This window comes from Macaca thibetana, chromosome 8 (genome assembly GCF_024542745.1).
Source record: "Macaca thibetana thibetana isolate TM-01 chromosome 8, ASM2454274v1, whole genome shotgun sequence".
In the NCBI taxonomy this organism is placed as follows: domain Eukaryota; kingdom Metazoa; phylum Chordata; class Mammalia; order Primates; family Cercopithecidae; genus Macaca; species Macaca thibetana.
Window position 1 is genome coordinate 116,232,594 of NC_065585.1, and position 27,606 is coordinate 116,260,199.

Genomic DNA, 27,606 nt, shown 5'->3' on the forward strand with positions numbered 1-27,606 from the left:
GGGCTGCGGGCGCTGGCAGCCAGAAGGGTGGGAGGGGCCGGAGCAAAAGTTCCGGGAGCCCTAGCCGGCTGCTCGTGCCATGGAGCGGAGCCCCGACGTGTCTCCCGGGCCTTCCCGCTCCTTCAAGGAGGAGTTGCTCTGCGCCGTCTGCTACGACCCCTTCCGCGACGCAGTGACTCTGCGCTGCGGCCACAACTTCTGCCGCGGGTGCGTGAGCCGCTGCTGGGAAGTGCAGGTGTCGCCCACCTGCCCGGTGTGCAAAGATCGCGCGTCGCCCGCCGACCTGCGCACCAACCACACCCTCAACAACCTTGTGGAGAAGCTGCTGCGCGAGGAGGCCGAGGGCGCGCGCTGGACCAGCTACCGCTTCTCGCGTGTCTGCCGCCTGCACCGCGGCCAGCTCAGCCTCTTCTGCCTGGAGGACAAGGAGCTGCTGTGCTGCTCCTGCCAGGCCGACCCCCGACACCAGGGGCACCGCGTGCAGCCGGTGAAGGACACTGCCCACGACTTTCGGGTAAGAGCAGCGGTTTGCACGAGGCGGCCGAGCCGGGACTGGAACCCGGAACCCCTTGGCTCTGCTGCTCCCGCTTGTCCTGCCTGCCAGAGCCCAGTGTGCCCGCGTCTCGCTCCCAGCTTGCAGGACCCCACCTCTCCGACCCAGGTTCCCTACAGGGCCTGGCTGCTTCTTCAAGGTCGGCCCAGGGGTCCGTGCTAGGAGAAGAGAATGCAAACAGAAAGTGAGAGCTGAGGTTACATGATGTTCCCAAGACATTTGCCTCTGAAGGGCCCGGGCCATGCATCCCTTGTGCCAGCCGGGTGTGGCCCAGGTCCCTTTAAGCGGCACGGAAGTGGGTGCAGCCCACGAGCCCTGTAGCTTGGCACACTCAGTTTAGAAGTGGAGGAGGAGCCACAGACCTGGCCAGGGATGTGGAACCTTAAGATTTCCCCCAAACCAGTCACCTACTTGCCAAGCTGATCCCACGGTTTGTATTATCTGGGGGAGAGGCCACTGACCCTGGCTGGCTGACTGACTTATTCTGGTTTGTAAGCCAGCATCTCCATACCTACAGTTCTAGTGGCTATACATAAACCCAGGAGCAACTTACAGGACAAAACTAACATGGAGAATTCTTCGGTATAGGAAGGAAAAATGAACAGAAGATAAGGGTTAGCCTAAGTCAGCATTTTCCAAAACATTTAATCTTAGCCCATAGGAAGCAGTGCATTTTCCTTTGTGACCCAGAACATATGTATCAGTTGAAACAAAAGTTTTCTGAACATGTCCATGGCACTCTGGCATTTTCTGTTACTTCACTTTTTTTTTTTTTTTTTTTGAGACCTCTGTCGCCCAGGCTAGAGTGCAGTGGCGTGCTCTCAGCTCACTGCAACCTCCGCCTCCCGGGGTCAAGCTATTCTGGTGCCTCAGCCCCCTGAGTAGCTGAGATTACAGGCATATACCAACACTTTTTTTTTTTTTTTTTAATTTCTAGTAGAGACAGGGTTTCACCATGTTGGCCAGGCTGGTCTGGAACTCCTGGCCTCAAGTGATCTGCCCACCTCTGCCTCCCAAACTACTGGGATTACAGGCGTGAGCCACTCCGCCTGGCCTCTGTTACTTTACTTTTAAAAAATTACCCAGCATGTGAAATATTGAATTTATTTCATCACCTGCTAATGCATGAGTCATAGCCCCAGTTGGGAGAACACTGGGTAGCTGGCCCGAAGCTGCATGGACTGGAGAGGAGGAGCTGCCCGAGTCCCCAGTGCCTGGTCTCTGGGCCCCTCTGCAGCCCTGCCTTTTTTTTTTTTTTTTTTTTTTTTTTGCAATACCTGTTTAAATACAGAAGTCTGTTACTGCTCCATATGCATTTGACAAAGTGAAGGGGAATGTAAGGATGCTGTCAGTACGCATGTCTCAGTGAGTAATCCTTTTACTCCTGTCACCGTTTTTGCTTAACATGGGTCCATGTCAATGCTTTTCCTGTTTCCACTGGCAGAAGTAGCAGATCCTGATTTGGGACAGCTGGAATAAGTGCTGGCCAGCCTGGGGTCTGGGGCCCAGGTCAAGCAGGGATCATGGTTCAGGTCTTGACTGATCCCTATTTGGCTGGCCAAAGTGCTGATCAGGAGATGGGCGGGGGTCAAGGCTGAGAATATCCAGGCAGAGCCCCCAGGTTGGGGCCAAGCTAGGATTAAAGAGCAGAGAGCCATGCACCAGCAGATGCCTGCTACTGCAGGGTCCCAGGGATACTGCAGGAGGCAAGATAGACAATTTCCAGCCTCAAGGAGCTTCCAGCAGACACCCAAGGGAAGAGAAGGTGTCAGCCAGGTGAAAGAGCGTATTTCAGGTAGAGGCAGCAACATTTGGAAGTGGGAAAGCCTGACTTTCCAGGCACTGAGGGAATTTCAGGGTAGTTAGAATGAGGATGGAAGTGCAGGAGGATCCAGGAGGCCTGTGGCTCACCCTTGCTGTGAACAGCAGCTGGGGGTTTTAACAGAAGAACGATGGTGTCAAGTCAGTGGACACTCAGGATGATGTCAGGGGCTGAGTAGTCTAGTCCCAAATGGATCTGAGAAGAATGAGAGCCAAGCGTGGTCAGCCTGATGCAGGGTACAAATCACTCATTTACTAGACAAATGGGTACTGATGGCTGTTGGGTGCCGTGGCCTCTTCTTAGCTTCATGGAATTCTCATTTGAGCAGGGGGCATAGACAGTCAATAGACAAGATGTAGTTCTGTGTGATTCAATGTAGGTGGTTGTGAGGGAGCAGTATGGGAAGATTCCCCCACCACTTGGTAAGAAGGGACTAGGTAAGAAGCTGTGTGCCTCGCTGAGGGAGTTTTCAGCTGTGTGCTGTGGGGAGCCCTGAAAGATTCTAAACGGGGGAGTTTGTGATGGGATGTATGCTTTAGAAAAAGATTACTTTGCCAAAATCATCCCAGCAGACACATTTCAGTGCTCACCCTGTGCTAGATGCTTTTCAGCGTTCACACGTCAACAAATTTAATGCTTACAAAAACTTATTTTCAGGTCCTGTGTTAGTTTTCTGTTACAGTCGTAATACACAGCCACAAATGTGGTGGTTTAGAATAGCACAAGTTTGTTCTCTTATGGTTCTGGAGGTCGGAAGTCCTAAAATCGAGGTGTCTATAGGGCTACAGTCCTTTTGGAAGCTCAGGGAGAATTTCTGTCCTTGCCTTCTCCAGCTTACACAGGCCCCCTTCCTCCAGCTCTGAAGTGTGTCTTTCCATTCTGCGTCTGTTGTCACTTTGCCGCCTTTGACCAGTTCTACTACCTCCCTCTCATAAGGACTCTTTGATGACATTGGGCCCACCGAGGTAATCCAGGATAACCTCCCCACAGCAAGATCCTTAATTTAATCGTCCGCACAGTCCCTTTTGCCATACAAGGTAACATATTCACAGGTTCTGGGGATTACAATGGGGACATCTGGGGGGAATAATTATTCAGCTTGCTACAGTTAGGTGCTATTATCCTCATTTTATAGACAATGATAGAATCATAGAGAGGATAAGAAACTTGTCCAGAGTCACAGAGCAAGTAGCTCTAAAGATCACCTGGAGCCTTGTTCAGTTCACACTGATCCTGGACATTGAGAGAGGTTTCTCTCATCTCAGACTTGTGTGGGCAGCTGACTGTGTGTCAGGGGTTTGAGTGGCTGTTGACCACTGTCAGGACGGCAGAAGGTACTGGTTGTGTGCCAGTACTGCATGTCCAGTACAGGGCAGGACAGTCCTAGACCTTGCCTTCGTGGGCATGGTTGTATCATCTCACTAATAATTACATAGTTTCAGCTCAATGTTCCTGTGAAAGACAGTACAGGATGTGGTGGGAGATTGTAAGGGGGAGGCTGCTTTTGTTTCGTGGAGCGTGGGAACGAGTCTCCAAGGAAGTGATTTCGCTGAGAGGAGCTGATTGAGGGGCGGCCAGGAGTGTGTATGTCGGGGGTTGGGGAGCGGGGTACAGCGTTGGGGTGTGCAGTGACCGAGAGATGTTTCACGTGGGGATGAGGGAGTGCAGGACAGATCCCGCAGGACACAGAGGGCCGTGCTAAGGAGCTGGGATTTTTGTCGTAGGTGCAGTGGCACATGATGGAAGGACTGATGAAATTTGAGAATCTGGCATCATGCTTGCAGCAGAGCTATAGCAAGGAACAGTGCTTAGAAGAACCTTCCGAAATCCTAGTGCGGTGTTTCTCAAACTTGAACAAGTACACATTCTTCTTAAAGGAAAAAATAGTCCAGCAGTGAGAGTTAAATTATCTTTTTACTTACATGCATACAAACGCAAACCTGGTATACATAGCACTTGCTCACGCCACATATAAGCAATAAAACCAAAGGAAGTGAACAGATTGAATACAAAACTAAAATCAATAACATTCCACTTAAAATACTAATTCTAAAGTTTTATTTTGCTGGAACAAAATCTCTACTCCTGGCCAAGATACTTCTGATTCTCCCATTACTCTGTTCCAAGTGACTATTTAATCCACCCAAATTTCTCTGAAGAGCTCTGGAGCTTTCTTCTTACGAGATTGGCCTTCATTTGGGTGTGGCACATTCTTTACCTGCTATGTGTATTTCTCTTCTTTCTTTATCAGGACAAGAAAGTTGTATGGCTTGATATCAAGTAAGCTGTTAAGAAAATACGAATGGTGGACGGGCATGGTGGCTCATGCCTGTAATCCCAGCACTTTGGGAGGCCGAGGCAGGTGGATCATGAGGTCATGGGGTTCGAGACCAGCCTGGCCAGTATGATGAAACCCCGTCTCTACTAAAAATGCAAAAATTAACCCAGCATGGTGGCGGGTGCCTGTAATCCCAGCTACTTGGGAGGCTGAGGCAGGAGAATTGCTTGAACCTGGGAGGTGGAGGTTGCAGTGAGCTGAGATCATGCCACTGCTCTCCAACCTGGGCGACAGAGCAAGACTCTTGTCTCGTAAAAAAGAAAATACAAATGCTGGTGCTGAAGTTGTGAACTGAAAGCATGTGTCAACGCTGTTTATTCTGTGACTTGGAGTTGGATTGTCTTAGTATTGGTTTAGGTTACCATTAAACGAAAATATCCTCAGACACAGACTGTTCGTCATTCCATTGTGACGGTTTAGGTTACCATTAAACGAAAATATCCTCAGACACAGACTGTTCGTCATTCCATTGTGACGGAATGGTTACATCTTGTGAGGAAATGGTTACATCTCAGTAGTGAGAGGTGGATCAAGGCCACTGTGTTTCATGCCTGTAATCCCAGTGCTTGGGGAGCCTGAAGCAGGAGGATTGCTTGAGGCCAGGAGTTCAAGATCCTGTACCAAAGCAGAAGAAAATTAGCTGGGTGTGGTGGCACATACCTGTAGTCCCAGCTACTCGAGGGTTTGAGATGGGAGGATTGCTTGAGGCCAGGTATTCGAGGCTGCAGTGAGCTATGACTGGGCCACTGCATTCCAGCCTGGGCAACAGTGCAAGACCCCGTCTCATACATACATACATAAAGTTCTAAGGTCAGAACTCAGGATTCCTGCCTCTCAGTCCAGTGCTCTCCAGCTTACATCTTCAACAGAAGCCCTGTGCTGAGCTGCCTTGTCCAGACCCTTGTCTTATCCAGACCTTGTGTTATCCATCTCACAGGACTGGCATGATGACCGCTCTTTGCCACAGCCTCTCCCTGTCCCAGCTCCAGCCCTCTCTCCCCTTCTGGGGTCAACATCTTAGAGTCCATCTGGCTGGATCTAACCTGAGAGTCCTCTCGGTACCTCTTGAGCCACATTCCAAGTCTTCCCCCTTCCAATGCTTTTCCCCATTTCCTAACCACTCACCCCATCCTGATCGCCAGCTTTTAGGCAAGGACTTACCAGCTCTTCGGTTGCACCAGAGGACGTTGCTTGCTTGTCCAGGCCTGTGCCCAGTCATATTAGGAGATGGGGACAGTGGGGGGTGTCTCACTAGACTCTGCACACTGAGGCTCCTGAGTGATGGCCTCCAGCAGTGGGCCCCATGGCAGACACCTGCTTCGGAACGAGGTCTGAACACATAGGGGAAAGACAGATCCGGGAGACTGAGTTGGAGTTGCATAAGAAAGGAATTTGGATGAGCTCAAGTTATCCTCCATGCATTTTTTGCTGTTCATTTAAGAAACGTGGACCATATCCAGCAGGAGAGTTAGGTTACCTAGCATGTAGGTGGCACTTAAAAGCTATGCCAAATGCACAGCATGTGCCAGCCACCCTCGTGTAAGCATCTTACAGGTATTGACTTGTGGAGTCCTCACAGCAGTCCTTTGAGTTTGGTAGTATTTTTTATCCCTCTTATCCAGATGAGGAAATGGAGGTGCAGAGAAGTGAAGGAACATGTTCAAGATCACCTGCTACTAGGTGGAGGTGCTGGGATTTGAACCTGGATGGCCAGGTGCCAGAACTCTTGGCTGCTGCATCAATCTGCGTGAAAACAAATGGTGAAATTTGAGAGACTGTAGAAACTTCTCTGCCTTCATTTTTAAGGTGAGGAGCCTGATAGCTGAAGAGAGAAGGAACTTTTACCAACTCACCAGCGGGTAGCGACAAAGACAAGGCTCCTAACCAGCCCTCCTAACCTTCAGTCCAGGAGGCACGGTGGTATAGCAGAAAAAACACAGGCATTCCATGTACTCATTGACTGGGCAGGTGGTTAACTGAACATCTACTTTATGCAGGGACTTGGATATGCAGGGGACAAAACAAAGTCTCTCACTTTGCAGAGCAAGCATTCCTTCTGCAGAAGCGTACTGAGCACCACTGTGCGAGGTAGGGAGGACCTGGAGAGTAAGACCTGCCCTCAGGAAAGAGAAGCTATTACCCTGGGTAGTGAGTGCGGAGACAGAGGTGTCCAGGGTGCTGTGAGCCCCTAGAATGGAACCAGAGCTGGCAAGATCAGGGGGCTTCCTGGAGGAAATGAGGGGTACTAGAGCCGAGTTTTCAAGGTGATGTTGGGTTAGTTGGAGGAAGCAGGTAGGAACCAGGCAGAGCAACAGGCAGAGCAACAGAGTCTCACAGGACAGAAAACCTGGCTCGGACCAGACAGAGCTGGTTTCAAATGCAACTCTAACACTTTGGTAAGTACTTGCAAAAGGGCTGTGAAGACCTTGTACAATGATACTCATTCTTTCCCTTGCCCCTACCTTCCTACTTCCAGCTATACCACAGAGCACCTGCCCTGTTCATGAAAACTGTGGGTAACATGTTAATGAAAATTGTGGGTAGCATATTAAAGTATTCAATATGCAATTGAAATTTGATGCTTAAGGAATCAATTTGTCATTTTTGGGAAATCATGTAGTCTATATGATCACATTCTGGATCCTTTAGTATGAATAAAAACCTATTTTGTGTGTGTTTATAACTAAATAATCTTTAACGTAGGCCAGGCGCGGTGGCTTACGCCTGTAACCCCAGCACTTTGGGAGGTCGAGGCGGGCGGATCACCCGAGGCCAAGAGTTCGAGACCAGCCTGGCCAACCTGGTGAAACCCTGTCTCTACTAAAAATACAAAAATTAGCTGGGCGTAGCCTGTAATCCCAGCTACTCGGGAGGCTGGGGCAAGAGAATTGCTTGAATCTGGGAGACAGAGGTTGCAGTGAGCTGAGATCGCGCCATTGCACTCTAGCCTGGGCAACAAGAGCGAGACTCCATCTCAAACCAAAAAAAAAAAAAAAAAAAAAAAAAAAAAACCTTCAATGTTATAACGTGATGCTAACATCAAGGCTTGTTTGCTCTCTTGAGCTTGGGGCTGGGGGATGTTTCAGATCTGTCTTGGGCCCCTGCTACTGCCCATTCATATGCTCCTTGGGCTACAGGCAGGTCCCTTGAGTGGTAGTTCTATTTGTAATCCAAGCATATTTAGGGTTAAAATTAATACCAAAAGCAAACAAAAGAATATTGTTTAGATGCATTCAAATTCACACTTCTTACATGTCATATTTCCTAGGTTAACTACTAGATGCACAGAAGGGGAAAAGTGGAGTAAAAAAATGTGTAGTAAATTTTAAAAAAGGAAAGGAAGAAAAAGAAAAATAGAATAAGCAAGACAAATAGCTCAGAACAAGGTGGCAGATTTAAATGCAAACATATCGGTAATTGTGTGTTAAATGCTCCAGTTAAATGAAAATGTTGATATGACTGGATAAGAAAACGAAACCTAATTCTGTGTTGCTTAATATAATTATCTCAGTGAAAAAACATTTGATAAAATTTACCATCTTTTTGTGATTAGAAAAGCAGGAAACTAGGAATTGAAGGAATTTTATTAGTTTTGATTAAGGATATCTAGCAAAAAAACAGCGAATATCACATTTAATGGCAAAACATTGAAAGCTTTCTTATTGACATCAAGAAAAAGACAGGAATGCCCATTATGACCAACTCTATTCAGTTTTGTGCAGGATAGCCTTGTCAAGGAACTAAGGCAAGAATTATAAATAAAAGATGTAAGGTTTGGAAAGAAGGGAAGAAAAACTGGCGTGTAGATAATACGGGTTGCGTATTTTTGCACTGAGATTTCTATGTGTAGAAAATAAAGATTCTACAGTTAAATCATGATATTAATAAGTTTAGGCGAATGCTGAATCCAAAATCAAGATACAAAACCAGTTGTATTTCTATGTATCACTAGCAAATAGAAAATGAAACATAGATGGAGGTTCACACCTGTAATCCCGGCACTTTGGGAGGCTGAGGCCAGAGGATTGTTTGAGCCTAGGAGTTTGAGACCAGCTTGCACAACATAGCTCTGGCTCTACAAAAAATTAAAACAAATTAGCCAGGTGTGGTGGTGCATGCTTGTGGTCCCAGCTACTTGGGAGGCTGAGGTGGTGGGAGGATCACTTGAGCACAGGAGGCTGCAGTGAGCTATGATTGCACTACTGCACTGCAACCTGGGTGACAGAGGGAGACCCTGTTTTGGTTTTTGTGTTTTTTTTAATTTAAAAATATGTTTACAATAATATAAAAAATAAGATATCTAGGAAGAAATTAACAAAAAATATGCAAAACTCTGATAGGGAAAAATATACTTCATTGAGAGATATCAAAGAACATTAAGTAACTGGTGAGATATATTATGTTCGTGGATTAGTAGAGTCAGTATTTAAGCCTTTCAGTTTTCCCCGAATTGATCTATAGAGACAATACCGTACTAATCTAAATCTCAACACGATTATTTTTGTGTAACTTCACAAACAGATTCTAAAATTTATATGACCCTCCAAGGGCCAAAAATTGCCCAGACATTCTTGAAGAGAAACCCATCAGAAATCCTCTTTGTTACAGCTACAGAAATTAAGGCTGTGTAATATCGGCACAAGGATAAACAGATGGGCCACAGAAACAGATGGAGAGAACCAAGTAACAGATGTATGTTTGATTTAAGACAGAGGTGGCTCTGCAGACCAGTGAGCAGAGATGGTCTTTTTAAATAACGGTGCTGAGACAATGAGCTACCTGGGCACACCATGTACAAAAATAAACTCCAGGTATCCACATCAGACCTAAATGTGAAAGGAAAGCTATAAAGCTTTGAGAAAATAATACAGAGCTATACAATAATAATACAAAGCCATAAAGCTTTGAGAAAATAATATGATTGTTTTTGTGATCTCAGTGTAGGGAGGTGTTTCTTAAAATTAGTGTACTAATCCTAAAGGAAAAGACTAATACATATGGCCATATTTCAATTAAGAAAGATAAATGATGAAGTAGAAAATACCCATTACACCTCTAACTAATCAAGGACATACATTGTGTGTATATAATAAATGCCCACACATCAGTTAGGAAAATGGCAGGCAACGTAATGGAAAAATGGGCAGTACTTTACCGAGTACTTAAAAATAAACATCGAAGTGGTCAATAAACATTTTCCATTAACATTGCTCTTGCTGTAAAAATTGGTACCACTGCTTTGGAAAACAATTTGGCATTACCTACTAAAGTTGAAGACACATCTGGTGGCCCAGCAGTTTTATCCCCAGGAATATATTACAGAGAAACGAGTTCACATGTGTCCCCAGGAGGGTTACTCCTCTGGGTCTAACTTGATCCTCTGTATAGTTGGACTCACAGTGCTTACCTTACAGGGAGAATTCAAATTAAATAATTGAATTAAGTAGAATGTTTGTAAAGTGCATAATTTAGTGCCTTGTGTATAGTACATGCTCAACAGTAATTGCTTGCTAGTAATAGTAATATAATTGTTGGTTAGTCTCATCAACTGACATCTCAGAGAAGGGCCATTTTAGGATTGGTCTTTTCTGAAGGAAACCACAACTCTCTTAAGTGGTTGAAAAGTTTGAGAAGATCAAGGGAGTATTCCCTTTCCATTCCTTATTGTCCCATGACTTCCTAAGGGCCAGGGTTGAAGGGCAGGGGCTGGGCTGTGTTGTTTTGGGGCCTGCACACCTCTGGGTAATGCATATGGGCAGCTGCTTCACTCCTGTCACTTACACTAATTTGGCAAATCACCAAATTGTCCTTTTGGACTCTTACATGATTTTGTGTCAAAAATCTCATTCTATAAAATAAAACATTGGAATGACATTTCAGTGGTTTCGTGGGGGCATTCATGCAAACTATAGATGATATACTATAGAAAACAATGTTTAAAAATCTTAAATATTCTCACTTAAGATGAGAAGATCGAAATGAGTTGAAAATAAAACAGAACTGCAGGAAATGAAATCAGTAACCATTTTGTTTTCTGTACTGTAAAACTTAAAGGAATGGGCTACTGAGTGGGACCAATGGGCCAGTTCTCTATTTCCTAGTAAATTGCCCCAAAACTTAACACCTTAAAACAAACATTTATTATCTTTGAGTTTCTGTGGGTCAGGAATTGGGCTTGCCTTAGCTCTGGGTGCCTCTGCCTCAAAGTGTCTCATGAGGGGCTGCAGTCAGGGTACTGTGGGCTAATTCTAGCCAATGGGCTAGTTTTCTATTTCCTAGCAAATTGCCCCAAAACTTCATGCCTTAAAACAAACATTTATTATCTTTGAGTTTCTGTGGGTCAGGAATTGGGCCTGCCTTAGCTCTGGGTGCCTCTGCCTCAAGGCCTGTCATGAGGGGCTGTAGGTACAGAGCTGTGGTCTCATCTGAAGGCTCAGCTAGGGCAGGCTCCTCATTTACACTCACATGTGTAGCTGTTGGCAGGATTCAGATCTTCACTGGCTGTTGGCCTGAGAGCATGAGTCCCTCACTGGCTGTAGGTCAGAAGCTACTCTCAGTTTCTTGCCCCAACAGTCACTCCCAGGGCAGATGACCACATGGGCAGCTGGCTGCCATCCCAGTGAGCAAGCTAGAGAGAGCAAGGCAGGGTGTGCACAGCCTTTGTCACCTAACCTCTGAGGTGACTTAGTATCACTTGCCACATTCTTTTGGTCAGAAGCAAGTCACTAGCCCACAGGGGAGGGGATTTCACAAGGGCATGAGTACCAGGAAGTGAGGGTCACTGGGGCCACTTTAGAGGCTGCCTGCCTGAATCTGCCCTTTGCCCACAAGGAGTCATGTCCCTCCCACATGCAAAATGTACTTGCCCTCTCCCAAGCTCCCCAAACATCTCATCCCTTTACAGCATCAGCCCGAAGTCCAGATTTGTCATCTAAATCAGGTCCAGATGGGAATAAGGTTTTGGGGGACACATCTGTATAATTTATGGCTGCATAACCAGTCACCCCTTGAAACACTCATCTCACAGGAGGGAGGAATCACTGGGTGCTCACTGGGTGTCTCAGCAGCTGCCTCCACAGCTGTCCAGGTTCACGTCCTGACTCTTCCACGTACTAGCTGTGTGCCCTTGGGCTGGTCATTTCCCTTCTGTGCCTCACTTTCTCATCTGTAAATGGGGCCAGTAATATAACTTATCTACTAGAGAGGAGTAATGATTAAATGACATAAATTCTCAAGTAATTGGCATAGTCCTTGGCACAGAGTAAGTGCTGAATACATGATAACCATTTATAATTGTTTGAATTATTTTTCTTAAGAAAAAACTTCAGACGCTTTCTGAGAATGTAGATTGAAAAGGATAAAGAGGGAAAGAAAATGATAGGTCTCAGATACAAGAGGCAGGAATCCAACATAAAACACTGTCGTGGTTCTTCAGGTCGTCCAAGAACATCAGAAACAATCATTAAAGTTTAAGAAACAAAAACTACTAAACGAAAAATATTTGTGCTTGCTGATTGAAGTATTCCACGCGATCCAAGCAGTGTTAGAATGTCAGGATGCGGGAGGGGTATGGAGGGCCATGTTGAGGTAAGGCCTCATGGGAGGTAACTGAACCCCATGGGAAATGACCGGCTCCACCCCCATTGTCAGTCACTGCCCATTAGAGATTGCAGACCCGTTCAGTTTAGGAAATTGCAAAGGGAACCTGTGACCACACTGTCTGCAGTTGTCTGCACAGCTCAGGGATTCAGACCCAGCATGAACCAGCTTTTGGCCCTCATGGGACACTCTTCTAGCTGGTGCTGTGACCAACATGAGAGCAGATCACTTCTCAGCCCCATCTCCCAGTCCGTACCAGGCTGGACTAGAGGATATCTGAGGGCCCTTTATCCCATAGATGTCTGATTCAGGATCAGGACTGTACTTAACCATCTGTGCCCACAGCACTTGGCATGGCTGGGGTTCGGCAAATGCATTTGAGTTACACTTGTGTTGAAGTGGAGTCCCAGTTGTAAATGTGATGTGTCTGTCCTCCCTGCCCAACCTCCAGCCCTAACCTGTCTTCCTCTCATTCCCACATCAGGCCAAGTGCAGGAACATGGAGCATGCGCTGCGGGAGAAGGCCAAGGCCTTCTGGGCCATGCGGCGCTCCTATGAGGCCATCGCCAAGCACAATCAGGTGAGTGAACGATGGGGCTGGGTGGGGAGATTGGGTCCACTCAGGGCAGTTGGGGGAGGATTGAAGTTGCGTCAGCCCTGACTTTGTCTCACATAACCCACTGGGTAGAGGTGGGCTCCCTTACCTGTGATGGTCCTGTGCAGCCACGTCGTGGATGCTGACCGTGGCTTCTCTGCCTTGGCTCCTCTAAAGACCCAGGTGTGATCATGCCATCAGCCACAGGAGTGACTTAAAAAGCTACCAACACCATCTGCCCTGTGGCATATGCATTGTACCACCGCCACCTGTGCGTTCAGTGATGACCTGGGACTCATGTAATTTCTTGTTTTCTTTCAGTTCCCACATCCACTCCATCAGCAATCCTATTCCCCCACCTCTAAAGTACATTATTTCTGCCAAACTCTCTATGTTCTGGTCCAGGTCACCATCATCTCTCACTGGGCCTCCTGCCTGTGCCTCGTGCTTTCATTCTGTTGTATTCTGCTTTCCACGGACTGGGGTGATCGTTTAGTAAAACACACCAGCAGTGTCCCTCCTCTGCTTAAAACTGCCAGTGGCTTCCAGTCACCCTCGGTACCACCCAGATTCCTTACCATGGCCTCCAAGGCCATTGCCTGACCCTGCCTATCCTCAACCTCATTTACTTCTCTGCCTCATCTTCTTTCTGTCCCTTAAGCAAACTAAGTCTTCACCCCAGAATGTGAGCCCAGCATCTTTGCCATTAAAATCTCAGATGTCCCCTTCAAGAAACTTTTCCTGATCACCCTCCTCTGTTACTCAATGGTATACTTACCTGGTTTATTTCCTTGATGACACTTCATTACCTGTAATTACCTTTGGTTTTCTATCTGCTTTTTATCCCTTCCCATCAGCATATAATGAAAACAGGGCACACTATTGCCAATTAACTAGAGGAGTTCTTGGCACACAATAGATGACCAATAAAAATGTTTGTTGATTGAGTGAAGTGAGTAGGTGACCAATAACTTAATCAAATGAATGAATGGGCTTCCTCTGTGCCCACTCCGGTTGTTCTGCCTGGCTCCCTCTCTTCCTCCAGGTCCCGTGTGGATTGGCAGGCTTGTTTCTGACTTTTGATCTTGGCTCTGGTCTTTGGCTTTCTGAGGTGGCTGCCTCTAGTAATTACCACTCTGTTAGACTCGTGTTAGCGACAGCTGAGCCATGCCTGGTCCGGTTTGCTGGGCACTGTCCTCAGGAGCCTGTGGTCCCCTCCACTATGTGTCCAAAGCTGAGGATTAGGCCCAGGAAAGGGCCTCATTAACATCTGGCTGTGGAGTTTACCCTGAGCCACAGAGCTGGTGGAACAGAGTGGAAGAAAGGACTGTGTGACACACCGGGCGCCAGGGCAGTAACCGCAAAGCAGACCTATTTCCAAACCTAAGCCCAGTTCCCCAGTGGATCCCTCAACCCCCTCCAAGCTAATCCCCTCCTCTAAAAAGAGGGCAATTCCCTCTTACTAGGATTAAAAAAAAAAAAATTCAGATAAAATAATGCATATAAGTGCCCAACAGAGAGAAGTCGTTAACATTTCTGATGTCTAATAGACTGACAAACTGGTGGGAGAGAGTTTTCACTTTTTCAGTGGATTATTTTGTCATCCGATGTCAGAGCTATAAATACATGTTGAAATTCCAACTCCAAATAGCAAGTACGAACCTGCTGTTGCTGGAGTTTGTTGAGTTGTTTTTCCAGTAGTCATCGTGGAGTCATGTAGCTTCATCATTGTTCTCTTACTTGGTTTCCTTTTGTGGCTAAAGCTATATGACTGGCTTGCCTTGTCCAGGACTGGGTTGGGGATACTTGGGGAGTGTCTGTCTGTCCATGTGGCAGTACGGCCTGCCCACCCAGGGAGTGTAGGAGTCCTGAGCTTTTTGCTGAGGCTGAGGGTAATGAGGTCACGTGGGAAGCCCCTAGGATTCCAGCCTGATTAATACTTTGTCTGTTAAATTCAGTTTATCAAGTCGATGAGAAAAGTGAAAGTTCTGGTGTTTATTCCTTTACAGTGAGGCCGTCATTGCCCACGGTGAGTGGGCAGGAGTTGACCTTGCACTTGCTGGTTTTTCCTGCCATGCTCTATTCTTGATTTTTCTGTGTGATAAGAATTATCGAGGAGAGGGAAAGCGTTAAGATAAATAGCTAATGCATGCGGGGGTTAATACCTAGGTGATGGGTTGACAGGTGCAGCAGACCATCATGGTGCACATTTACCAATGTAGCAAACCTGCACATCCTGCACATGTATCCTGGAACTTAAATGTAAAAAAAAAAGAGAATCACCCTGGATTCTACTCTCTCCAACGCAGACATCAGTCTTTTCAGTCTGATGGGTTAGCTGTGCTGTTTGTCCTCATTTGCATTTCTTTGATTATTGGTAAGTCTGTACACGTTTTCACAAGCATAACGGCCATTTATGTTTCTTCTGTGAACGCTAATTCACATTCTTTTTTTCCCTTGGAATATTTGTCTTTTCTCTCAGTGGATTTGTAAGAGTGCTTTGTACATTAAGAATAATAGCCATTAGTCATAAATGTTGCAAATATACTTCCTGTTTGTCATTTCTTTTTCAGTGGGTCATTTTCAATTTTTTTGGCCATTTTTACTTTTTCAGTGAATCCTTTTGTTACATTTTCAGAGCTATAAACATACAAACAGTCCCTGGCTTATGATTTTTTGACTTTACCATGGTACACAGGCAATGTGCATTCAGTAGAAACTGTACTTTGAGTACTCATACAACCATTCGTTTTTCCCCTTCAGTACAGTATTCAATAAATTACATGAGACACTCAGTGCTTTGTTATGACGTAGGCTTTGTGTTGGATGATTCTGCCCAACTGTAGGCTAATGTGAGTGTCCTGGGCACGTTTAAGGTAGGCTAGACTAGGCCGGGTGCAGTGGCTCACACCTGTAATCCCAGCAGTTTGGGAGGCTGAGGCAGGCAGATCACGAGGTCAGGAGATCGAGACCATCCTGGCTAACATGGTGAAACCCCGTCTCTACTAAAAAGGTACAAAAAATTAGCTGGGCGTGGTGGCGGGCACCTGTAGTCCCAGCTACTTGGGAGACTGATGCAGGAGAATGGCGTGAATCCAGGAGGCGGAGCTTGCAATGAGCCGAGATCGTGCCACTGCACTCCAGTCTGGGCGACAGAGCAAGACTCTGTCTCATAAATAAATAAATAAATAAATAAATAAATAAAGTAGGCTAGGCTAACCTATGATGTTTTTAGTAGTTTAGGTGTATTCATTGCTTTGACTTAACCGTTTTTCAATTTATGATGGGCTTATTGGGATGTAACCCCATCATACGTTGAGGAACATCAATATTTAACTTTCAGTCCAAAGATGAGATTACTAACCTACCATTGCCACAGCACACATTTTGAATGGTTTTTCTAACAGTTGTCATGGAATTATATTTTTGTCTTTAACTTTATGAATAGTCTCTTGCCATACACACCTCTTATTTTTCTATGTATTCAGTTATCTCATTCTTTCTTCGAGGCTTCTCAGTTTTGTACTGCGCCAAGGAATGTCTTTCTTATTCCAAGCTGAGAAATATTTATTTGCTTTTTCTTTAATTACATTTATGGTTTCCTCTTCCCTTTGAAAAAACTTTTTGTGAGGACAGGCACGGTGGCTTACGCCTGTAATCCCAGCACTTTGGGAGGCCGAGGCGGGCGGATCACCTTAAGTCAGGAGTTTGAGACCAGCCTGACCAATATGGCGAAACCCCGTCTCTGCTGAAAAATACAAAACTTTGCCAGGTGTGGTGGCACACACCTGTAGTCCCAGCTACTTGGGAGGCTGAGGCAGGGAGAATTGCTTGAACCCAGGAGGCAGAGGTTGCAGTGAGTCAAGATCACACCACTGCACTCCAGCCTAGGTGAAAGAGCGAGACTCAGTCTCAAAAAAAAAAAAAAAAAAAAGAGGAAAAAAAAAACCTTTTGTGGTTATGATTAGGAGTGTGTATATTATTTTAATGATTATTTTAAAATAAATACTTCCTACTGCTCCTTTGGTAAAGCCTCTGGATCAGACAAATTTTAAGTCCTAAGATTGGAAGGCAAATACTTTAGAAAAAATCATTACTATTTGCAGCCATTCATTTCTATGATTCAGGACTTCCTTGTTATGGTGCAACCTAAAGAAGGAACTGAACATTGTATGTAGATGAGATTATAGTACTACAGTTGCAATCTATAAGCTGTGATTTTATTTTTAAAAAAAACCCTATCAAAACAACCTATTATTAGGTTGTTGGACTTTCCCATTTGAAATCTGAACTTAGAAATGTGTGCTTATAAACTATTATGTTGATGCTTATAAACTATTATGTTGATATTTTATCTATAGGAGTTCTATACATGATTTCTTTGAACATAAAGTTCCTTTGCTAAAAATGGGAAAGTTGCTGGGCTATGGAGGTTCCCTCCGTATCTGACCCCTGACTCCCTCCCGCTCTCTGCCGTAGGTGGAGGCTGCATGGCTGGAAGGCCGGATCCGGCAGGAGTTTGATAAGCTTCGCGAGTTCTTGAGAGTGGAGGAGCAGGCCATTCTGGATGCCATGGCCGAAGAGACAAGGCAGAAGCAGCTTCTGGCCGACGAGAAGATGAAGCAGCTCACAGAGGAGACAGAGGTGCTGGCACATGAGATTGAGCGGCTGCAGATGGAGATGAAGGAGGACGACGTTTCTTTTCTCATGGTAAGGAGCTCAGCGTCTGGATTCAGTGACAGGACCAGATGTTCCGGCACCAGCTGGGAGCCACAGCCCACCAGCCCTGGCCAACCTCATCTTCCTGGAGCTTCCTGGGTACTGGCCTGGAAGAGCTCACAAGTGACCTGCTCTGCTTGTGTCATAAAGCTAAAAAGACTTATCAGGGCGGAGTTCCTTGAAACCCTCTTATTTCTTCCTCTCTCTTCTTTTTTTTTAGAGACAGGGTCTTGCTCTGTCACCCAGGCTGGAGTACAGTGGGTGATTATAGCTCAGTGTAAGCTCAAACTCATGGGCTCAAGTGATCCTCTCTCCTTAGCCTCCTGAGTAGCTGGGACTACAGGCACGAGCCACCATGCCCAGCTAAGTTTTTCATGTATTAACAGTCAGCTGGGGGTGAGGGGGTCTCACTGTGTTGCCCAAGCTGGTCTTGAATCCCTGGCTTCAAGTGATGCTTTCACCTTGGCCTCCCAGGTAGTTGGACTGCTGGCGCTCCACTGTGCCCAGCTCCTGTCTCTTCTTTCCTCCTTTCTCTTGCCCTCTCTCCTACTCTCATTTTTTTCCTGTCTCTACCTTTTTGTTTTGTTTTGTTTTGTTTTTTTGTTTTTGATACAGAGTCTCACTCTGTCGCCCAGGCTGGAGTGCAGTGGCACCATCTCGGCTCACTGCAAGCTCCGCCTCCCGGGTTCCTGCCATTCCCCTGCCTCAGCCTCCGAGTAGCTGGGACTACAGGCACGCACCACCACACCCAGCTAATTTTTTTTTTTTTTTGTATTTTTAGTAGAGACTGGGTTTCACCATCACCGAGGATGGTCTCGATCTCCTGACCTCGTGATCCACCCGCCTCGGCCTCCCAAAGTGCTGGGATTACAGGCGTGAGCCACCGCGCCCGGCCTGTCTCTACCTTTTAATAAAATGAATTCTTTTAAAATCATTCAATTATTTAAATTTTTTATTTAAATATGATGCCTTGGCTTTCTGTCTTCTTAAGAAAAAGATGATTCTGTTCTCTCTTTTAAAGAACAGTATTATTCATTTTTTCTTCCTTTTATTGATATATTTCCTCTCCATGAGCCATCGGTCCTTACAAATTTCCCGCAGGGAAATTTCTGGGCTTGAAAGCTGCTCTGTAAACTGGCCAGGGTGGTGAGGTGTCTCCTGTCCCCGGAAAACAGCTGACTGCTGTGGAAGGGGTGTTGCTGTAGAGCGGAGTGGGAGGTGACAGGGACGGTTATCTGTTCAGGCAGTGTCACCTCCTGGGTGGGACCTTTAGGAGTTCTCCACCTCACTCAGAGCCTCGAACCATGAAGCCTTCTGTCTCTAAAATGTCCCTGATTATGAAATCATTCTGTGTTCAGAGCTGTCTCTAAAAAGAAAAATGAAGGAGAAAAAAAAAAGATAGAAAAACCATTTCGTGGGATCTAAAAGCTGTGTGTCTCGTGGATTCTGTTTAGGGAACTGGGAGTATTGTCTTGCCCAGTACCCAGAGTGCTTTCAGGGATGATTTTGGTTTGTGACTCCTTTTTATTTTTTATTAGCAACTTTATTGAGATATAATTTACATGCTAAACAATTCACCCATTTAAAATATACCACTCAGTGATTTTTAGTATATACAGAGTTGTGCAACCATCACGACAATTTTAGAACATTTCATGCCTCCAAAAGCAGCCCTGCTTTAGCTGTCACTCCCCAGTTCCTCCTCCCACATAAAAACTGTTACCTAAATTGAGTCTAACAGAGTGGTAATTACTAGAATTAGCAGCCCCTGGCAACCACTAATCTACATACTATCTATATAGATTTACCTATTCTAGACATTTCAAATGCATGGAATTATATAACATGTAACCTTTTGTGACTGCCTTCTTTCAGTCGGCATATTTTGAAACATCATTCGTGTTGTAGCATCTATCAGTACTTCATTCCTTTTTATGGCCGAATAATATTCCATGGCATAGATATACAATCATGCATTGCTTGGTGATGGGGATATGTTCTGAGAAATGTGTTATTAGGCAATTTTTTCATTATGCAAATGTCATGGAGTGTGTTTACATAAACCTACATGGTGTAGCCTACTGCACACCTAGGTTATATGGAATAGCCTTTTGCTCCTAGGTTACAAACCTGTGTAGCATGTTGCTGTACTGAATACTATAGGCAACTAGAGCCCACTGTTAAGTATTTGTGTATCTAAACATAGAAAAAGTACAGTAAAAATATGGTGATGTAATCTCATGGGACCAGAGTCATATATGTGGTTCCTTGTTGACTGAAACATCGTTATGTCGCACATGGCTATATTACATTTTATTTATTGATTTATCAGTTGGTGGTTGCTGTGGTTTAAATATGTTCCCCAAAATTTATGTGTTGCAAATTTAATCCCCAATGCAACCGTGTTGGGAGGTGGAGCCTAATAAGAAGTGATTGGGTCCTGAGAGCCCTCATGAATGGGTTAATGTTGTTCCTGGCAGAGTGGGTTAGTTATTGAGAGAGTGGGCTTGTTATAAAAGTGAATTTGGGCCCCTCTTGCTTGCTTGCTCTTGGTCTTATGTGTGGTCTCTTGCCCTTCTTCCTTCTGCCATGGGATGACACAGCGTGAGGGCTCTCATCAGAAGCCAGTGCCTTGCTCTTGGACTTCCCAGCTTCAGAACCACGAGTGAAATAAACTATTGTTTATAAATTACCCAGTCTGTGGTATTTTGTTACAGCAGCACAAAATGAACTAAGACAGTGGTCATTTGGGTTGTTTCTATTTTGGCTATTATGAATAATATGGCTGTAAACATTCAGGTAGCAACTTTTATGTGGACATATTTTCATTTTTCTTGGAAATACGTCTGGGAGTAGATTTGCTGGATCATATGGTAACTCCAGGTTTAACTATTGGAAGAACTGCCAGGCCATTATCCAGAGCAGCTGTATCATTTTATATTCCCGTCAGGAGTGTATGTGGATTCCAGTTTCTCCACATTTTTGCCAAAATTTGTTTTTTAAAAATTATAGCTATCCTTGTAGGTGTGAAGTGGTATCTCCTTGTGTATTGCATGTCATCATTTCCCTGATGGCTAATGACCTGGAACATCTTTTCATGGGCTTTTTGATCATTAGTACATCTTCCTTGGACAAATGTCTATTCAGATCCTTTGCCCATTTTTAACGTGGATTGTCTTTTTATTGTTGAGTTGTAAGAGTTCTTTATATAGTCTAGATGCAAGTTCTTTATCGGTTTTAACTCTACAGGTAGGTCTTTGATGCATTTTGAGTTATTTTTTGTATATGGTATAGTAAGGGTTAGTCCAACTTCTTTTTTTTCTTTTTTGTTTTGCATGTCAACATACAGTTTTCCCAGTACCGTTTGTTGGAAGGACTATTTATTCCTCCATTAAATCATCTTGGCACTCTTGTAAATGATTGATGGTAAATATGAGGGTTTATTTCTGGACTTTCAATTCTATTCCATTGATCCCAACGCCTGTTTTTATATTAGCACCACATATCTTGATTACTGTTGATTTGTAGTAAGTCTTGAAATTGGGGATTATGAGTCTTCCAATGTTCTTCTTTTTCAAGATGGTTTTGGCTGTTCTGGGTCCCTCGAAATTTTGTGTGAATTTTAGGATCAGTTTTTTAGTTTCTGCAAAGAAGCCAGCTAGGATAACGGATTACACTGAGTCAGTAGATCAACTTAAGGAGTGTCTTAGTATGTTTTCTGTTGCTATGACAAAATATCACAGACTGGGTAAATTATAAAACAGTCCAAGTTTATTCAGTTCATTGTTCTGGGTGAGGCCAGGAAGTCCAGGAACATGATGGCGCTGGCATTTGGTGTGGGCCATCTCATGGCAGAAGGAGGAAATGAGTGCAAGACACAGTAGTTGCTCATTGTTTTATAGCAACGCAGTTATAACTAAACCACTTCACAGTAATGACAGTAATCCATTTGTGAGGGCTCTGCCCTCATGACCCAGTCACCTCTTTTTAGGCCCTACCTCCCAACACAGTTGCATTGGGGATTCAGTGTTCAACACATGAACTTTCGGATAATATGTCCAAATCATAGCAGAGATGTTATTGTTAACATCTTGACAATATTAAGACTTATGATCCATGGAATGCATGACTCCTTTTGAGGTCAGAAACGTATATATTTCCTCTATATCTGTGTCTCTGTGTTGTTATTTTTTTATTTTCATTTTTTTCAGAAACACAAGAGCCGAAAACGCCGGTAAGTTGCCAAAGCGGGTGGAGGGGAGGGCAGGAGTGGGCAGAAATACCAGGGGTGCAAACTCCAGTGGCCCCGGGGCAAGCAGGTAACAGCCAGCTGGGTGCACCAGCCCACATGAGCTACTGTGCCCTGGTTTTGAGAGGGAGTGGTGGACAATGGCCAGGTGGAGAGAGCCCTCTCACAGCATCCAGTTCCAGTTGGCTCTGGGGCAGTGTTGTTCTCCTGAGCGTGGAGGGTCCCCGCCTGCCGTGCAGGGAAGGAGAACACCGTCCTGTACATGGCTCGCGTTTCTCGGGGCCAGTCAATGTCAGGCTTGTTTCTTGGCCAGCCCCCTCCCTCTGAGAGCCTTAGGCCACAGTGGTTTGTGTTGATGGTTGTTGGGTTCACAGGGATGAATGAGGAAGAGCTGTGTCCCAGTCAGAGCTATCCAAAGATGGAAGAGAGTGCTTTTGGAGGGAGTGAGTTCCCTGTGCTCACTTCCCACTGGCAGTGTGCAAGCAAAGGCTGGAGGACACCTTGGGACCGTTGGACTAGAGCATCCTTAGGGTCCCTTCCAACTCAGACATCCCGCGAGCCGGATGTGTAAGTGTGATTTCTGCCTGCAAGGATGGCAGCCATGTTACAGAACCTCCTGTTTGTATTTCTCCTGGGGCAGGGTGAGCCCTCGGACTGAATTCTGAAGGGAGGTAGCAGCCCTGTTGGCCTTGGCCCATCTCCCATCATAGCCCAGTCTAGTCTTGTCCTGGGGAAGGTGGCCAGGAAACTTGGGCCTGAGGGAAGGGAATGAGTCCTGTTGCTGGTTTCCAGTTGGCCCAGTTTGGCCCAGGATGCATGACTCTGGCCCTGCCTGCCATACCCCATTGTACTTTTCCAGACTCTTCTGCACCATGGAGCCAGAGCCAGTCCAGCCTGGCATGCTTATTGATGTCTGCAAGTACCTGGGCTCCCTGCAGTACCGCGTCTGGAAGAAGATGCTTGCATCTGTGGAATCTGGTGAGCGGGGGTGCAGGCAGGTGTCCCAAGCATGGGTGGAAGCCCTTTATGTTAGCAAAGAGGCACCAGGGCTGGTCTCTGCCCACCTCCCACCTCCTCTCAGAGGTCCCCTCCTCTCTCAGGTGATCCCCCTGCCAGGCCCTTGCAGGCGAGTTCCCGTACCCTGGTCTTCTCCACTCTGCCCAACACCTCCAACCCTCCTCGTAGAATGCCTTCTCTCAGGACCTTGACACTTGGTCCCCTCTTCAGAGAGGGAAACTGGCTTCCTTGTCTATTCAGAACTGTATTTTGTATGATAAAAGACCTCCTCCGTCCGGGATCGCCTCTCCCAAGGCGACTGCAGCCCACACGAGCCACAGTGTCCTGGTTTTACAGGGAGGAATATCACTGACTCAGGGAATGGGCCATGCTGTCCTAACATCCCTGGGTCGTGTGAATGTTGAGTCTCTGCCTGTATGAGTTCCTGTGGCTGCCATAACAAAGGACCCAAACTGGAGATTGAGAGAAGTCGATTCTCTCACAGTTCTGGAGGCTAGAAATCCAAAATCCAGATGTCGGCAGGGCCAGGCCCCTCTGAAGCCTGAAGAGGGGAGTCTTCATTGCCTCTTCCGTCTCCTGCTGCCTCCTGGCCATTCTTGGCCTTACTGGCTCCCCCTCAGCACTTTGATCCCCACCTCTGCCATCACACAGCATTTCCCCCTGTGTGTCTGTGTCTGTCTCCTCTTTATTATAAGGACACAGGTCATATTGGATTGGGGACCCTCCTCCAGTCTTACTAACACATGTATAACCACCCCACTCCCAAATAAGGTCACACTCTGAGGTACCAGGGGTTGGGACTGCCACATATCTTCTGGGGGATACAGCCCAACCCCTGCCACTGCTCCAGCCCTGGGCCGCTCCTTGCATGGACTTGGGGCCAGGTGGGACACAGTGGTTGGTTTGTGGGGCTAGAGATATCCACTTGTGGCCTAAGGGACCTCAGGTTTGCTGATTCCCCATTTCTGCCCCTGCTCGCAGTACCCTTCAGCTTTGACCCCAACACCGCAGCCGGCTGGCTCTCCGTGTCTGACGACCTCACCAGCGTCACCAACCACGGCTACCGCGTGCAGGTGGAGAACCCGGAACGCTTCTCCTCGGCGCCCTGCCTGCTGGGCTCCCGTGTCTTCTCTCAGGGCTCGCACGCCTGGGAGGTGGCCCTGGGGGGGCTGCAGAGCTGGCGGGTGGGCGTGGTGCGTGTGCGCCAGGACTCGGGCGCTGAGGGCCACTCACACAGCTGCTACCACGACACACGCTCGGGCTTCTGGTACGTCTGCCGCACGCAGGGCGTGGAGGGGGACCACTGCGTGACCTCGGACCCAGCCACGTCGCCCCTGGTCCTGGCCATCCCACGCCGCCTGCGTGTGGAGCTGGAGTGCGAGGAGGGCGAGCTGTCTTTCTATGACGCTGAGCGCCACTGCCACCTGTACACCTTCCACGCGCGCTTTGGGGAGGTGCGCCCCTACTTCTACCTGGGGGGTGCACGGGGAGCTGGGCCTCCAGAGCCTTTGCGCATCTGCCCCCTGCACATCAGCATCAAGGAAGAACTGGACGGCTGAGTCGGCCTGGGGCTGCCCAGGTCTTGTGCCACGGCACTGTTTTCTTTCTGCCCTCTTCCTAATGCCCACATTGCTTGGGCACTGCTGTGCCCCCACCTCCTTGCCAGGCTCTTCTTCCTGTCCCGCCTGGTCCTTTTCCGTGACTCTAGGCTGCGCCTCTCTCCATGTTTAGTCCCTTCTCTGTCCACAGTCAGGAGCTATCTGGGTGGCACCTCACTGGCCAGGCTCTCCCGAGTCGTGGCACCTCCACAATGTGAATTTTCTGAATCCCCATTCCAGGATTTCTGGGAATAATGTTTACTTCTAGAATGGGCCTGTTGTAAGCCATCTCATCCAGGTGTGGTAAAGCTATTGGATGAGGCGGGGACTGCCATGGAAAGGAGAGTTTGTTACTTATGGTTCCAAGAGGAGGGGCCGCATAGGAAAGCCCCAGGGTGGGTCAGAGGGAGGAAGGAGGGAGGGGAACAGGTGGGCAGGAGACTTCCTCTGGTTTTCTCAGGAGGAAGTGGGCAAGGCAGAGTAAGCAGGGGAGACAGGTTTAGGGGTAGCTGACTTGAGTAATTTCAGTGGCTCTCAGCGTAGGGGCTGGTCTTTTTGTCTGATACCTGGCCCCAGGATAGTCAGGACAGGTGAATGTTGGCCTGGGGTGTGACAGCCCTGGGAGAGTCATGTGAAGGAGGCAGCTGGCGCCATCCCTCCGGATTAGTTGGTTTCCGTAGGAAAGGTGTGTGCTCAGCTGGATGCTTGCTATCTCCAGCGATTAGGGGATTGGCTAGCCTGGGAGGAGCAGTCTGTCCAGGTCAGCGAGGCCCCAGATATCAGAGCATCAAGAGTACAGGAAATACAGTTAATGCAGGGCCTCTGTATTAACCATCCCCATGGTTAATACAGCTGTATACCCCGTCCCCATCAGATCAGCTCTTATTGATCTGTTCTTGCACAGTTTCTTCTGAACCCAGGGTTCCAGAGCACTTAGTAGTCGCTGTGGAGGAAATTCCTCTGGTTAATTCTCATCAGCGTCGGCAGAAAGGAAGGAAAGAGGGCACCCTTTTCGGTTGGGAAGAAAGGAGAGGGGTGGCGCCGTGGACATGGCCCTAAACGCTGTGGGAGAGGGAAGAGGAGACTGGGCCTCGCTGCCCTCTTCAGTCTGCTGACTTCAGCCTGGTCATGCTTGCTCTACCACTTGCGATTTCATCCTGAATTGCTTCCTCCACCGTGCCTGCAGACTTTTCCCTAGGCTTGTTTTTTCTCCCACATCTCTGAAGAGAGTTTTTAATCGTCAACTCACTATGTCCCAGGAAGTGGCATCATAAAAGGAAATATTTTTTTTCCTAGGAGCAGTGTTAAAATCTGGGTCACATTCCTGACCAAGGACTCAGCATCCCACTTTCTGCCCATCCCCTCCAGTTCACAAAAACTGACATTTTAAACAAATCATGACTCATGTCTATTAGTTGGTTATAAGTATATTGTGTACACTGGTTACATAAAACTTACAGCCACAAGGAGGGCCCAGGTAGGCAATGCCAGTGTGTGAAGGGGCTGGGTTGGGTGTGGTGAGGATGTTGGCAAACCAGCGCATGCACCTGGTTGGAAGATGCTCAGCCTCACAAAAACTCCAAGCCCTTTGGGAGCCAAAGTGTCTGAGAGTGTGACACTCCTCTAAAGTATTTATCACACCCATTAATATAATTTCTATATAATAAACTTGACCTGAAATTACTTCATTCGTTATATTAAAATTTTAAAAATGTTTTTTATTTTCACTCTAGATAGGGGAAGAGTTTTTTGTTTTTTTGTTTTTTAAACAGGATAACTTGAGCAGGCTAGGCCTCTTAAAAAATGTATTTGAGCTAAAACTCATTTTTCTTTTGGCATTTTCTTTTCAACGTTCTTATAAGCAAAGTTCATCCACGTTGTAGCATGTGTTCAACTTTATTTTTTCGTCGGCCAATATTCCATTGTATGGAATGATAGTACTACATTTTATGTATCATGCATCGATTGGTGGACATTTGGGTTGTTTCTACTTCTTGACTGTTATACATAATGCTGCTAGGAACACTTGTGTACAAGTTTTTGTGTGGACATATGTTTTCATTTCTCTTTGGTATCTGCCTGGGAGCAGATTTGCTGGATCATGTGGAAACTGTTTAACCCTTGAGGGACTCCCAAGCTGTTTTCCAGTGTGGCGACACAATTTTATATCCCGTCAACAGGGCATGAGGGTTCTGATTACTCCACATGCCTCAGTGCTTTTTATTATCCATCTTTAGCCGTCCTAGTAGGGGTGATGTGGCATCTCATTGTGATTTTGGTTTGCATTTCCCTGATGGCGAATGATATTGAGCATCTTTTCATGAGCTTATTGGCCATTTGCATATGTTCTTAGGACAACTATCTTTAGATCACTTGCTCCTTTTTTAATTGGGTTATTTGTCTTTTTATTATTGAGTTGTAAGAGTCCTTTTATAGCCTAGCACAAGTTCCTTTAACTGGTATATGATTATAAAATTTTTCTCTGTGAACTGTTTCATTTCCTTGATGATGTCCTTTGAAATACTAAAGCTTTTAATTTTGATGATGTCCAGTTTTTATTTTTTCTTTTGTTGTATATGTATCCTAGAAATCTCACTTTTGATACCGTCCTCAGGTCCATGTAAGTTCTGGGTTTTGGCTCAGGGATGGGGCAGTTGTTCTGTTGGCAGGAAGCCCTAGTCCACGAGTTCATTAATTCTTCCCTGAAGTCCCTCTCCTGCCCTCGCCTTCCACTCACCCCGTCACTCTCCTTCTCATTACTGTGTCCAGGCTCAAAGCAACAGCTCCATGGGAAGGTCCCCGTTCTCCAGTTTCTCCCACTTTTGCATCCATTCCACATGCACCATCGTTCATGTTCCCATCACCCGGAGGGACCCCACTTCCAACCCGCTGCAGTGCATTTCTCCAGGGCAGCTCTCAGGGCATGTTGTCATCGTGCTCTGCCTTTTTACCTGGAGTCTTCTCAGTCTCTTCACACACCGCTGCAGCCGGACCAGGCTCCCTTGCCCTCGCCAGGGGCCCATTGTCACTGAAATGTCCTGACCTCAGTTGCTCTGGCTCTCCTGGTCATATTGACTCTGCCACTTACATGATATCTCCTGGGGCACGCTCTGCCT

The 27,606-nt window shown here is 46.5% G+C and overlaps 1 protein-coding gene across 1 annotated transcript; it reads left to right on the plus strand.

Moving 5' to 3' along the window:
- Nucleotides 1–27,032, plus strand: TRIM35 (tripartite motif containing 35). The gene is made up of 6 exons (XM_050802511.1): nucleotides 1–514; nucleotides 12,797–12,892; nucleotides 17,387–17,617; nucleotides 21,838–21,860; nucleotides 22,735–22,853; nucleotides 23,874–27,032. Exons 1-6 carry the CDS (start codon nucleotides 80–82, stop codon nucleotides 24,449–24,451), a joined length of 1,482 nt encoding a protein of 493 aa, XP_050658468.1. The 5' UTR covers nucleotides 1–79; the 3' UTR covers nucleotides 24,452–27,032.
- The last annotated feature ends 574 nt before the right edge of the window (nucleotides 27,033–27,606 follow it).